Source organism: Kogia breviceps, chromosome 3 (genome assembly GCF_026419965.1).
Source record: "Kogia breviceps isolate mKogBre1 chromosome 3, mKogBre1 haplotype 1, whole genome shotgun sequence".
In the NCBI taxonomy this organism is placed as follows: Eukaryota; Metazoa; Chordata; class Mammalia; order Artiodactyla; family Physeteridae; genus Kogia; species Kogia breviceps.
In genome coordinates, this window is record NC_081312.1 from 122,421,474 (window position 1) to 122,437,145 (window position 15,672).

At 43.1% G+C, this 15,672-nt stretch overlaps 1 protein-coding gene across 1 annotated transcript in view; it reads left to right on the top strand.

The window, feature by feature from the left end:
- The first annotated feature begins 13,614 nt into the window (after nt 1–13,614).
- The window catches only part of AGBL1 (AGBL carboxypeptidase 1), a 216,117-nt gene continuing 214,059 nt past the window's right edge, over nt 13,615–15,672 (top strand). Inside the window, exon 1 of the mRNA XM_059058824.2 lies at nt 13,615–13,972. Coding sequence (XP_058914807.2) covers nt 13,922–13,972 — 51 coding nt within the window. The 5' untranslated portion in view covers nt 13,615–13,921. The remainder of the gene's footprint in view (nt 13,973–15,672) is intronic.

The window sequence follows — 15,672 nt, forward strand, 5'->3', positions numbered from 1 at the left end:
AGCTAAGCTGTGAGTAATGGTGTTTCGGCTCTGAACTTTTACAAGTACAGATGGCTCAGTGAAAGCCTTGGATAATGGCACAAAAGGGAAATCCAGAGTCTCTGATATGTTCACAAAGTAATGGGTATCACAAGATAATTCTATCAGAAGTTATTAATCAATTGTTTAACTGATAAAGAGAGCCTTTCATTGTAATGAACTTACTAGACACCAGTCTGTAAAGCTGAGAGAGGGGATTTGGAAAGGTCCCCTGAATCTCAAAAGACTTCCTTCATCTCTTAGATAGTGCCCTAGATTTTAACTGTCCCTTAGTAAACTGTAAATTTTCTTGGTGAAGAATTGCATCACACCTTACCAGTCATTCACAGCCTAGTGTGAATGAGAGAAGAGGAAATGAGTTTGCCATATCCTTCACTGAATGTGGAGCAGGAGAAAGCTCACATTTCCACAGAGGGAGAAGAAATTTAAACATGAAAATGAACTTTACCCATGTCCCTTCCCTTTTACAAACTTTCATTGGGATCTCATCCCACGTTATGGAAAACAGAGCTATCTTATTTGGCCTGGGTTACCTCTACAGCTTCATTGTGAGGGCTCTATCACTTGTACACCAGCCCCTTATGATATCGAGTATCCTAAACTCTCTTATACAGGTATGCCTTTCACATACTCTTCTACCTAGAGTGCCCCTCTGCTCTCTTCATCCTGGAAGCCCTCTGAGGTCCAGTGCTAGGACCATACTCTTTGGGAAAATTTCCCCAACTTCTTCAAGGAGAAGTTACTTTCTTTTGGGGGCTCCCATTTGGCAGCTGCATGGTCAAATCACGCTGCAAAAGGTTATATGCAGGTCAATTTCTCCCACTATCCTAAGAGCTCTTTGAGGGCAGGGACTTAAGAATCTTTAAGATAGTTTGTCACCTTACTCTCTTTGATGCCATCCCAGGCCTGATGATAATAGCTACTAACATCTATTAAGCATTTATTATATGTCAGACACTAACCTGCAAATTTTAAATGAATGACTCATTTCATCTTCACAACCTTTTGTGTTACTATCACAGTTTTAATCATGGGAGGTGCAGAAAATGTATGTAACTTGTTAGAAGTCACGTAGCTAGATTTGGCAGAACCTGCGTGTGAATCTAAGTTGTCTGATTCCAGAGATTTTTGCTCTTAGCTATTATGTGATGGTATACTCCTTACTGTAGAACTCTGATGAGTACATGTTTATGGAGTAAATGACTGAATGAATGTGTCACAAGCTGGAGCATCGCCTCATCCTCATAGCCCCTTCCCAATGAAGCCATGCCCCTGTCCAGTTTGGCATTTGGTACCTGTAGTCCTGGCTTGCAGCTCCCCAACCTTCAGTGAAGCAGAAAGAAACATCTGGACTTGTGGCGTTGATGGCTGATATCTCCATTTCACCCCAGCATCACTCTGAGCAGCCTGACCTTAGGAGACCTTAGTTCCAGCTTGTTTGTGACCTGATACTTCAGCTTTGGGGCCCAGAAGCCATGATGAGCCTCTGGGCTGGCCCAGATGCAAGTGCCTGATGAACATTCCACAGCTGTCAGCACTCCAGGTCTGGCCACTGATACAACAAGACTGGGCAGAAGGGTGGGGATTATCTTGGCCCTCCCTTTAGAATTTTGTCAGGTGTCCATGGCAACAAAGCCTCAAGTGGATGCTGAGTAGAGAGTTGGCCCTCCACCTCATAGGACCAAGGATATGGTGACCTTTGAGCTGCCACTTGCTGACAAGGCTGGAATACTGGCATGCAACTAGTCCAAAGGTGGGCTTTCCCCTTCACTGGAGGCCACTGGAACCCAATATTTTCTGCCAATTACTACGTGCCTAGCACTGTGTTGGGTGTTATGAACATAGAGGGCTTCCCTGGCCACTGAAAGACTACGAGCCTAATGGCACAGCTGTCCACATAAACTAATTAATCTAACATATTTTCATCAGTACTATATTATATATGCATGTGCTTTGGAGACATAGAAACAGGAGTATTTAATTTTTCCAGCAGAGAGAGTGGTCTTAGGGTAAGCTGCCAAAAGAAGAGATGGTATAGTGTGAAATAAAGTAAGTAAAACTCCTGCACATTAGCTGGCACATAGTAGTATAAGCACAGTACTTGACAAACAGTAGGTACTCAAGGATATCAGATATCATAATCAGCAGCAATAGCAATAACATCTCTAGATCTAGAATAGGTGAGTGATCTTCAGGCAAGAAGTCAGGAAAGGGCTAGCAAACCTTTAAGAGCAGAAAATTTTATTCCCAAGGATAAGTTTTTTTAAAGTATTGAAAAAGCAGTATGTTTTCAAGTTAAAAAACTGCGAAGACACTGAGCCTCAGCTCAGGGGATTTGGTTGTAGTTTCAGTTGGCCATGACTATCTGTGTGCATTAGGCAAATCCTTTTTTCCCATGGATTCCTTTTTATAATTTGTAAATGCAGAAAAATGGACTACATGTTATCCAAGAGTCCTTCTAATAACAGAATCTACAATCTCCACAATATCTCAATGACGATGTCTTGCAGTCAGTAAAACATTACTAGACATGTATAGAAACTGAAAAATGAATTCCACAGCCAAGAGAAAGAGCAATCAATAGAAACGAATTCTGAGATGTTAGCATGAGTGGACTAGGACTTTAAAGCATCTATTTTAAATATGCTTAAGAAATTTAAGAAAAACATGGTCACAACGAACAAACAGATGGGTAATAACAGAGAAATGAAAAGTATAAAAAAAGAACCTGATGGATTCTTTACACCGTAAAATTAAACTAGTTGAAATTTAAAAATGATGACAGGTAAGTGAACTTGGAAAATTAATAGAAGCCATTTAATCTGAAGGGCAGAGACAAAATGGCTTGACAAAAATGAGCAGAGCCTCAGGTGTACCATATCAGGTGACCTAACATATATTTAATTGGAGTCCAAGAAGGAGAATAGAAAGGAGGAAAGAAATGATATTTGAGAAAATAATGCTAAACGTGTCCAAAATTTGGTGGAAAACACAAACTTACAAATTCAAGGAACTCAAGAAATCAAGCAGGATATACATAAAGGAAGCCACATTTAGGTATTACATATTAAATCTGCCAAAAGTCAAAGAGAAAGAAGAATTCTTGAAAGTAGTCAAAGAAAAGTGACACATCACACACAGGGGACATTGATACACATGATGACAAACTTCTTTAACAAGAGTAGAGGCAAGAAGACAGCAGAATGATGTGTTCAACGTGCTGAAAGAAAAAAAGAAAAACTGTCAGTCCATTATCCCAGAATTCTATATTATTTAAAAATGATAGCAAATAAATGCATTTTCCAATAACAAAAATGGAGAGTATTTGTTGCCAGTAGATTACAACTTCAAAAATGCTGAAGAAATTTTTCTAAGCTGACGGAAAATGATTCCTGAAAGAAAGTCATATCTACAAGAAGGAATAACAAGCACTGGGAATAGTAAGTGTGTGAATAAATATAAAAGACTATATATTTTTTCTTCTCGTAGTTTCTTTAATAGACACATGACTGTCTTAAGCAAAATAAATATTGTGTGGGATTTATAATAAATATAGAGTTACTATTTATGACAACGATATCAAAAGGATAGGCAGTGGAAGGCAAATGGAGCTATTCTGTTACATGGTTATCATATTTTACATGAAGAGGTACTATATAAACTCCAACCAGACTGTGAAAGGTCAAGGATGCATAAAGTAGTCCTTTGAACAAGCACTAAAATATAACGCATAGAGGTAGAGCTGAAAAGCCAATCACAGAACTAAATGGAATACTAAAAAATGTTTGATTAAGCCAAAAGAAGGCAGAAAAGGAGGAGGAGTGGATGAAACAAAAGGAGATGAGACAAAGAGAAAAACAATGGTATAATGATAAAACCAACTATATAAAGAATTACATTAAATGTAAATACAGTAAGTCACTGCATACGAATGAGTTCCATTCTAAGAGTGCGTTTCTAAGTCCAATTTGTTCATAAGTCCAACAAAGTTAGCCTAGGTACCCAACTAACACAATTGGCTATATAGTACTGTACTGTAATAGGTTTATAATACTTTTCACACAAATAATACATAAAAAACAAACACACAAAAATAGTACTGTACAGTGAAGTACACAAAAGCACAGCCACTTATAGAAGATGCACACATGTGGCAATGTACACCAGACAAGTGAAATAACTTATGTGATTAGACATGCGAACGCACATTTGCATCTTTGAAAGTTCACAACTTGAAGGTTCGTATGTAGGGGACTTACTGTAAATGGACCACTCCAATTAAAAGGCAGAGGTTGTCAGGCTGAATAAAAAAGCAAGACACCAATATATTTTTTGAATAAGAAATGATGTTAAGTGTAAACAGATAGATTGAAAATACAGGATGAAAAAAGCTATACCAAGTAAACCATAGCATAAAAAAGCTGGAGTAACTGTATTAATATCAGACAAAATAGACTTTAAGACAAAGAGTATTTCCAAAGATAGAGACATTTCATTAAGATAAAAGGGTCCATTTATCAGAAGGACATAGCAATTATAAATGTGTAGTTGCCTATTAACAGAGCTTAAAAATCCATGAAGTCGGGGCTTCCCTGGTGGCACAGTGGTTGAGAGTCCGCCTGCCGATGCAGGGGACACGGGTTCATGCCCTGGTCCGGGAAGATCCCACATGTCGCCGAGCGGCTGGGCCCATGAGCCATGGTCGCTGAGCTTGTGCGTCCGGAGCCTGTGCTCCTCTGCAACGGGAGAGGCCACAGCAGTGAGAGGCCCGCGTACCACAAAAAAAAAAAAAAAAAAAAAATCCATGAAGCCAAAATTTACAGAACTAAAGGTAGAGATAGATAAATCTTTAATCATAGGATATAGAAGATCTGAACAATACTGTATCTTGACCTAATTGACATTTATTGTATGCTATATCCAATAACTGCAGAATATACATTCTTTTTATAAACACAAAATTTTCTTCAAGATAGACCAAATGCTGGGTCAAAAATTAAGTGTTAAAAAATTTGAAAAGACTGAAAATTTACAATCTTTTAGAATACATTTTCTGTCTATACTGGAATTAACCAGAAATTAAATTTATAATAATAGAAACTCCGGTGAAGTCCCAGTATTTGTATACTAAACAACACATGGCTAAGTAACACATATGCCAAATATTAGAAATATTTTGAATGGAATGATAGTGAACAAACACATGGAAATTTGTGGAATGTAGCTAAAGCAGTACATAGAGGGAGATTTATAGATTTATATGCTTATATAAGCAAAGAAGAAAAATTTAAAGTCATTGATCTAAGTTTCTACCTTAAGAAGCTAGAGAAATACAATCAATGTAAGTAAGTAGAATGAAGGACATGATAAAGAGCAGAAATTAATGAAATTTAAAAACACAAAAATAGGGACTATTACAGAGCCAATTATCCTTCTAACATTTTCTAATAGAAATAACTCAATTGAACTAGCGTGTATTTGCTACTGGGACCAGTGATCCTTTTCGTGGCCATAACATCACTTTGGGGTTCTGGAATAACTTAAGAAAAGTCTGTCTGAGAAAACTTTGGAAGATTTAAAAAATGCTTATTATTCTTTTCTAACAGAAAACACAATCAACATAAAACCAGGCAAAGTTTTTCTTGAGCCTGTCTAAAAAGATCACATTGTAAAGCAGGGCTTTACCTGGTTCACAAGAAACTCCCTGTGGAAGCAGACCATTACACAGTCACCTTCCTGGGTTAGCTTACCTTAATTGTGATTGTAATCCTTATCATTCCACACCAAATGGCAAAAGGATGCGGACTTGGGTGGTGGGGATGTATGGCTGGGGTGAGGGGAGGAAAACAAGTATTAAGAGGAGGAGGATAAATCAGCTGCCACTGAAACCCCCTTCACTCTTCTAGAAAGGCAGATCCTCTAGTATGGCTTTGGTATCCCACCCCTCCCCATAGTTCCTGAAGGATCTGGATTTTGCTGCACATCAACCAGAAGGAAAGGAAGAACATTCTAAGACAATGCAGGAGAATTCAGTTATCACCTGGATGCCCTGTTTAGTAGACCAGGATTTATAGATAAGAAAAGTTAGTGATGAGTGTCTTTCAGTCTTGGACAGACAGGACTAAGGATTCTGATGATTAAGCTGAGGGAGGGGTGGTCAATGTTCTCCTAGTGCTAAGGGAAGCCATCTTATTGTTATTTCTGAGCTTCAAATTTATGCCAGAAATATTCAGCAAGGATGGTCGTTCACCTGTTTTGTCCACTTTGGGCCCCAGAATCCAATAGCCAGATAAGAAGTGGTCCAGACTGACAATATTTGAATGGTTCTCTGATTGTTTATGGGTTGGTGAAAAATGGCCAAATTCAGGGTCAGTTGAGAACAATATACAATTTTTGACAGAGCTGTATAGAATACACTATACAAAGAATAGAGTAGATTCAATTCTTCCCCATTTCAAAGGGTAGTATCTCCTTACTTGTACACCTGGGAGAACAGTCTTGATTTTGGTGCTGCCTAGATATGTTATCTCTGCCTCACTCTATCATGTCCTGTGCTGCTCTTGTCACCAGGTCTGGTGGTGGCTGAGATTCACCTTTAATGTCCGAATTAGTCCTTGCTCAAAGGGCAAAATACCCAGTGTTGTTGAAGCCATGTCTCCGGCGGGTTTGGCTTGCCTCGGGCCCCTGTCCATGGTAGGTGGTGCTGCGTCTCTCTATCCCTCCAGCCAGAAGGATGCTGACATCTTGTCTGCATCTCCTTTGCTTTGTCTGGTATCTGAGCTCGGGCAGCTGCAGGCTTTTTTTGGTGCCTGCTGTTGTGCAGGTGTCTTGTAGTGATGGGAGTTCATTTCAGAGATGCTTAGGGTTGATGAGAACTCAAAACAGTTTTCTTCATTGGGTGGAAATATGGGTGTCAAGTCACTTCCTCTACTCAGTACCCTCCTAAATTAGGAGTCCAGTGCATCAGTGCTTAATAATTTCCATCATTCATCACCTTACATTAGTTATTTCCACATATTTTTGCTCATTTAATCCTCCTACCAATTATTTGAGGTAGGTATTATTGAATCTGTAACAAAGGTAATCATAATCATAATAATATCAATCACATCTGCACGTACGGAGGGCTTACTAGATGACAAACACTGTGCTAAGAACATTGTGCTATTCCAGTGAATCCTCCCAGCAACCCTATGAGGTAGGCATTATCATTCCCGCATTTAGCAGACGAGAAACCCGAGGCACGGAGAGTTTAGGTCACTTTCCCATAGTCACATAGCTAATAGGCAAGGGAGCAAAAGTTTGATCCCAGGTGTTCCATGATTAGCATGGAGACGGGCTTGTCAGAGGGCTGGTCCCAGGTTGAGTGATGGAAGGAAGTCTGTTTTCAGGCCTCCGCTTCTGCCTGAGGTACCTGTATTCATGTGCATCTAGGTCACTATGTCTTTCTAGGTCAGCTAAGACTCCTGGGGGCTGCACTCACACGCTCACTGCAGAGTATGCCCTCCTCCTACCTACACTCTCCTCTATGCTCAGGAAAGAATCCACATTTGTCATTTATGAATGCAAATTCATTGAGAACTTCCCTTCCGGGACTTCTGCACCTCCAGCCTCTCTTCTCATTGGAGGGCAGGGCCATGGGGGCTGATGGACCCAGGATCAAATCCCTGTACAACACCCTCATGTAACTTAACCGTAGTTTTCTCATCTGGAAAAATGTCTGACTCAAAGGGCTTGGACAAGGATTGCATTAGCTAATGTACACAGAACACCAGCTCTTGGACCCAGATTTCTTCTCCTCTGCTCCCACCTATCCCCCTTAGGAATTTCATGCATTCTAAGGGGAAGGAAATCTTTTGAGAGGCAGTAGGGACAGACAATCAACTCTCTGATGTATTGTCAAGGCAGCCTGGTTCTGATTGGCAGAAGGTTGCAGACGATGTGTGTGTCTACGTGTGCAGGCACCAGTGTGTACACACACGTGTGTGCTGGAGATAGGGCAGGAAAAATCAGGAAAGTGAAAATGAAGAAAACCAGAGCATGAAATGGAAAGCTTAAAGATAGTAACGTTACATGTAAATCGCCACGATAGGTAGACTGGTCACATGTGTGGGCTTGGGTAAATCTTTATACTAATCAGCTTAAAATGTGTCTGAGGAAGGAGGGTGTTAGCTATTATTTGAGGGAGATTTGGTCTCACTATAAGATTAGGGAAAAGATCATCTAAGCTGAATATTAGACAGGAAGCGTGGAGCAATGTGATCCTTCTATAATTTTAGCTATTAACTTTCCTCCCTCTAGATTTTTGCTGTGTCTGAGAGCCATGTGTACTATTCCCTAAATGTTTTTCTTAACATTGACTCAGTTTTAAAAAAAAAATTATTTTATTGAAGTACAGTTGATTTACAGTGTTGTGTTAATTTCTGCTGTACAGCAGGGTGACTCTGTTATACATATATACATTCTTTTTCTTATTCTTTTCCATTATGGTTTATCACAGGATATTGAATATAGTTCCCTGTGCTATACAGTAGGACCTTGTTGTTTATCCATTCTCTGTATACTAGTTTGCATCTACTAACCCCAAACTCCCAATACTTCCTTCTGCCACCCTCTTCCCCCTTGGCAACCACAAGTCTATTCTCTGTCTATGAGTCTGTTTCTGTTTTGTAGATAAGTTCATTTGTGTCATGTTTTAGATTCCACATATAAGTGATATCATAGGATATTTGTCTTCGTCTGGCTTTCTTCACTTTGTATGAGAACCTCTAGGCCCATCCGTGTTGCTGCACATGGCATTATTTCATTCTTTTTTATGACTGAGTAGTATTCCATTGTGTATATATATATGCATCTTCTTTATCTGTTCACTTGTTGATGGACATTTAGGTTGTTTCCATGTCTTGGCTATTGTAAATAGTGCTGCTATGAACGTAAGGGTGCATGTATGTTTTTGAATTACAGTTTTGAACATTGACTCACTTTTAAACTTTAATCTTTGTCATGAGAATGAATACCTGAGAAAACATGGTTTTATTGTGCTAATTAGATATTTCTTCCAATACAGGCTGAGATACAACCTATCTATTGAAATGTAAACTGTTTATCTGAGTTCCACCCAAATCATTGCATGTGCCACCTGGGACAGTGGGCCACATTCTAAAGGGCAGCTTCAAAGGGAGAATTAATTCCAGCTTTGCCATCTGCTGGCTGTATGACCTGGAGCCAGGGAGCACCTCTCTTTCTCCTCACCCTATCAAGTCGTTGAACAGAGGGCCTGTTAAAGTCACCCAGTCCTGGAATTCCCTCTGGAACCTTCTGACCAAAGGGTCTTTCAGTCCCTGCTGGGCAGGGAAATAGCCCCTTGCGTTGGCCTGAACCGGCTCAGGACAGTTCTGCACCTGCCCCAGATCAGGCTCCTTGTAGCTCCACCCTTTGCTTCTGTTTCTTGCCCTCAGAACACATCCCTCCTCCACATCCTTTCCGGCCTTGGCGACAGCTGTCATACATCTAGAGAGCAAGCAGTGTTGAGCAGGACTAGGGTCTCCTCTGTTGTGGTTATGACCCTTTTGTTGGTGATGTCCATAATAATAACACATAGCTCTCACTGATAGGCACTTCCTCTGTGCCAGGGACTGTGCTGAGGACCTGCACAGGTGGCACCTCAGTGCAGCCTCACTTCCATCCTGGTTACAGATACAACATTCATCCCCCTCTGAAGATGATGGCATTAGATTGAAAAGACACTTTGGGATATGGGACCGTGCTGACACTTATATTGTTCTCCCCTCTGGCTAAACTCCCAAGCCTTTCCATGTTCAACACTGCTTTGCCAAGTATCTTACCTTATTTTTGCACAGTTGGTGTTGAGGATCCAGGGGAAGGAGCGTCCACCTGGCTCTGTTATATTTCATCCTGTAGGATCCGGTCCATCACTCAAGGCTGCTGAAATCTTTTTGGATCCCAACTATGTAATCTGACATATTTGTATCTTTCTCAATTGGGTGTCATCAGAAAATCTGATAAGCTTGCAGTTTGTATTTTCATCCAAGTCATTGAGAAAAAATGTTGAATAGGAAGAGCCAGGGGAACTCTCTGAATGCTATTAGGGAACTCCCTCTGAATCAGCATCAATTTATTAACCACCACTCTTTGAGTACTGACATTCTACCAGCTATTTGGTCCTCCTAATTATACAGGCTGGTGCTTATTTCTCCAGCTTATTCATGAGATATTATGAGATTCTTGGGCCTGAGATTATGGGAGAAGAGGGCAGGTGTGCAGTAAAGGATTAACCTTGTGCAAATAAAGTTCTGGCTCTTGCCCAGCTCCTGAGAGGTGATCTTTAAGTCCTTGGAATGTGATGCCTGAGAAGAGTGTCTGTTTGCCTAGGGGACTTGGGCCATGCTAGATAGACTGTGTAAACAATATAATTTAGGTGGGGACCTTGGGCCACATGGTGTCAGCTTGACCCCTGGAGGGGCTGGAGACTAAGGTCAGTCATGTCTACACGACCAACCTCCAGTGAAATCCCTAGACAGCTGAGCTTCCCTGGTTGGCAACACTCTGTGCATGTTCGAACCCACTGTTGCATAACAGCTTTGCTAAGTTCTGTGAGTCCTTCTAGTGAATTACTGGATCAGGAGGTGGTGCTGGAGACCTCCTGAAACTGCAACAGGAATCTCTGGACCACATTAAATGTATCTTTCTTTGAAGCCAGAGGTTTGAGTTCTATCTGAGTTTCCCTAAATGCCTTCTTCAAAAGGTATGAAGTGAAGAAAGTAAGAAGGTCTTTCTATTACACACAAAGTAACATCCTCCCTAACCTTCCCTAGGGTCAGACCTTCCCCTGTTGGCTACCCCATGTGGGTAATGAGCACTCATTTCAATCTACTCTGGTTACCTGTATTGCCCAGGAGGATTCTAAGCTTGGCTATCAGCTCTTGCCTAAATTAGGAAAGTCCCTGCTGAAATTCAAATGCTAATGGGGATGTGCACGCTAAGCTACTATCACCCATTTATACTCCAGCCAGAATAAATCAGCCCACTCATGGAACTGGAGTCTCATTAAGATAGAATCCAGGAGAGGGAGGTTTGGATGGGGGCACTGCTGGGGTTTTCTCAAAGCTTGAGAGTAAAGGAGGTTGTGCTGGAGAGGGGAGCAGGGAAGGTCTCTACGGGGCAATGATGAGGTGTAAGTGTTGGGGGAACAAGAGAGGAATGTGCTAAAGGTATGATGGAGAGCTGAAACAAGCTAGAGGCAAGACCTAATTTTGTTAGAAGATCAGAGGGCAAAACCAACACTTTATTCCTTGTTTGGCATCCACATGGGCAAGTGGGTGTTGACTCCCCAGAAGATGAAGCTTTGTCAGGGATGATGGGGAAGCGCATCCAAGCTGGGCATGTGAGACGGAGGGAGCCCACTTCTTATTTCTTACTGAAAATAGGGTTCATGGTGCTGCAGGGGAAAGGGGTCACTGAGTAGAAGAGAGTGATCACTTTATGTATAAGGTTTTCACCTTGCCTCTGCCCTACGCAATTCCAGCGAGCTGAACCAAGAGACCCTGTTCTGTTCAAATAGGGCCGATTTTACGTCAATGCTAATATAAGGGCCTGTGACCACAAAAGTGCCTTTAGTTATGTCCTCAGAGGTTGGTTTTGTGAATTCTCACTACAAAAATGGCTTTTTTCTTTTTCTTTTCTTTTTTTAAAATTTTTATTGAAGTATAGTTGATTTCCAATGTTGTATTAGTTTCAGGTGTACAACAAAGTGAATCAGTTATACATATACATATATCCACTCTTTTTTAAAAAAGATTCTTTTCCAATGTAGGCCATTACAGAGTATTGAGTAGAGTTGCCTGTGCTATACAATAGGTTCTTATTAGTTATCTATTTTATATATAGTAGTGTGTATATGTCAATCCCAATCTCCCAGTGTATCCCTTCCCCCCAGTGGCTTTTTTCTTTAAACTATTTTTGAGATATATGTTGGAAGGGAGGTTTTATTTTTCCTTCCTCCCTCTCATTTTTTCTTTATCCTGCAGCCGAGGGGCATGGATATCACCCTTAAGGTAATGACATGGGACACTTCAGTCCTCCCTGCATCCCTGGACCTTAAAGGATCACAGAATGTGTGCCTTGAAAAGCTCCACACCTCACAGAAGGAAGAAATCCTTAGGGGGCCTTTATTTCTTCCTTCCTGTCATCAGAGGTGGTGGGAAGTGTAAAGATCAACTGCCCCCACCCCCCAAGCTCCGTAAACATGAGATATTATAGTCCATTCCCTGCAAGGAAGGTCTTCATATTTAAAGTCATTAAGAGTGGAAGTTTCTGGAGTGCAGGAACCACATGAATTTCATCCTTGAATTTGAGGGCTTGCCAGGCTTAGCATTGACAGGGAATAACTGAGATGCTGTCTGTCTCCTGACTTGGGAACATTTCAGCCAAGTAGGATCAGGAAATGTAAACTCCCTTTCCTTGGTCACCACAATGGGCTTGAGCAGCTGCCAGCTGGATGCTTTGATGCTCACAAAAGCTCCCTGAGCTCTGCACGGGGGTGTTGGCTGTGAGTCCAGGCCCTCTTGCCTAGCTTGCTCTCTGTCAGTCATGAACTTCAATGAGCTCACTCTCCAATTTCACACGGGAAAACTGTGCTTGGAGCTTGCTGGGTGCTAGTGATAGGGACAAAAGTTGTCAGTCATTGAGCACATGGACTGTTTGTGGCCATGTCATCAATGTGGTCAAAACTGGGGCTTCCTGAACTTTAATCCTCTAGTAATTTTGTTAACCAGCTATGGATCCCCTGGGGATCTTGTGAAAATGCAGATTCTGATTCAGGACCTCTGGGGTGGAGCCTAACAAGCTGCCAGGTGATGCTCCAACGACACTCTGAGAAGCCAGTACCTAAAGGAGTACAAGACACCTAGGTGTTGACATGGGGAAGGGGGCTAGGTGGCCAAATAGCCACTGAAACTCTTCTGACACATTCTGAGCAGAAGACAGAGAAAGAGATGATGGATCCTGCATTGGTTTGGAGGAAATCAGCCAGGGCATCCACTCTCCCTGAAGCAGGGGACGGGGCTCCCATCCCTCATTACTTTGATCAATGCGTCTGCAGCAGCAAGAGGCAGGATGGTGTAATGGTCAGTGCTTGTGCTTTGGCACCAGTTCACCTATGGGAGTCCAGGCATACACTCCTAAGCTCTGCTCCTGTGGCTTAACACCTCTGTGCCTGGGTTTTCTCATTTGTAAAAGGTGGTCAGGGATGGTAAGAATAGTAACACCTCGATAGGGTTATTGTATAAGGGATGCAGTTAGTAGAAAATGTCCAGAGCAGTTCTCTTCCTTCTCAGCCAGAGCTCCAGTCCCTAAGCCTGGGACCTCAGGGAGCCCTGGGCTTCTATACCCTGCAAGGCCACGGTTGTGCAAGCGCTCTCCAGGCTCTTGTTACCCGGGAGCCAGCAACACAACAAAATAAAGGAGCAGGGGACCAGAGGGGAGGGCCGAGCAAGCCTCTGCAGGGAGTCTGACCAGGTCAGCTGGGAATGCCTGTCAGCCGTTCAGGGTGGCTCCTGCGTGGGCCTGGAGGTGGGTCAGTGACTCACACCGGGGCCCTCTCCACCCCCCGCGCCCAAATGCTCGGCCCTCCCCGGGCCGGGGCTCACCTAATCCCCTCAGTGGGAGTCAGGGGCCACCCGCGCCTGGGCCGAGGGCTAGGGTTACAGTGCGGTCATTTCACACTCGGCAGCATGTGCAGCTGAGGCCTCCCCCCCGTGCAGCAGTCTCCCGCCAGGCGGGCAGCGAGGTCATCTTGGCAAGCCTCTGCCTCTCCAGCCCCGCTCTGGCCACGGGCAGCCGATCCCACGGACCCGAGGAGGTGATGGCAGAACAAGAAGCCAGTGGGCTGCAGGTCCTGCTGCGAACGCTCCAGGTAGGAAGAGGTGGAGAGCTGCAGAACCCAGCCGGCTGGGTCTTTGCGGGGCCGGGCCTGCCTGGGAGCCAGGCTTTCCCTGCAGTCCCCTCTGGCACCAGCGGCCTGGTTTGCTACACAGCAGTGACACCAGAGTCAGCAGCAGCTCTCACCTTGAGGCTAACCTAAGTGATGCTGTGGTGTTTAAATATTAAACCTGACGGTGTTGATGAGTGCTCTGCTTAAATTATTGAACCTGGTGGGGTTAGATACTCAGGCTAAAAGATCCAGGTTGGCTCGAGATGAGAAAGATGGAGAAAAAGGCCGTTTGGCCAAAGCAAACCTGTTTAAGTTCTCCCTGAGCAGGACAGGAGACTTGGGGGTGGGTACGTAGAACTGCCTAGGATGAAAGGGGCAGCAGGGCAGAGGACTCCTCTGGGCTTCTGCTAAATGGCTGTTACCAAGTTCCCAAAGAATGGTCTGGGTCGGAATTACCTAGGATGCTTGCTAACAGTGCATCTTCTCAGGCGGGATCTGCCGGAAAGAACCTCAGTCACCAGGGGCAGGGGCCCTGGAATCTGCCTTGCCCTCTTCGTGATTCTATTCACTCCTAATTTTGAGAATTCCTATCCCAGAGCACTAGTTTGTGAACCTGTCTGCAGAATAGAAACTCCTGGAGGGTGTTAAAAAATGCTGACGCCCACTTACCCAAATTCGGATTTAATTGATCTGGGGAGCAGCCTCGGCACTGGAGTTTTGAAAACTCCCCAGGTGGTCTCAAAGTGCAACTAAAGTCAATGAACCACTGCTCTATAGACTTGGGTAGATGCTTGCACTGAACCGGATGCAGGGAATGCCAGGGCTCAAAGGGAGCTAAGAGATCTTCTACTCCAGGATTTTAAACCTGAAGTTCATGGACAGGTATCATAAGAGGATGGGCTTCAAGAGTCTCCATGACCCTCACCCCCTGATTTAGAATGTAAATGTTTTGCACTTAACATGCATACTTCCCAGCTTTGAAAAGCTTAGTTTTGCTCAGATTCTTAAGGAAATGCATATCCATAAAAAGCTGAAGAACCAATAAATCCAACCTTCCAGTGCACAGATAAGGCAACGTAGTCTCAGAAGTGAAATAGCTTCCTAAGGTCACTTAACCACTTAATAGGGGAACTGGGACTAGCACCAAAGAACTTCAATATCCTTTGGACCTAGTGTCTTTGACTCATTCTATCCGATGCATCAGAGGCAAGAATGCCTCTGGGCTAGAACTGTTGGGGGTGGGAGTGGACCTCAAAATAAATTTGCATTTGGCCTGGAAGTCACTGCAGGATGAACTCAATCTCCTGTCTTCCTACCCTTGGGGATTTCTAATTGATATTTAGAATGATTGTTCCAGGGCATTGCAAGATTCTCAATCATCAAAGAAAGACTTAATTATGTTCAATATACCCTGCTTAGTTCCCAATTAACCAGAACATGCTTCCCCTGTGTGCTCGAGTTGATCTCAGAGTCTGGTGGTGGAATTGACTTGGGTTCCTGGCTGAGCCCTGAGCCAGCCCTCTCCAAGTGCCTGCCTGAACCTCGTTTCTGTCTTGAGAGTAGAAGTCAGAACCCTGACATGATTTAAAAACAGAGAACGCGGAGCAGATATGCCATGGAATGATGTTTCATGATGGGTTTCATGCCCCACTCCATCCCCAATCCCCATGGACTAAACCCGG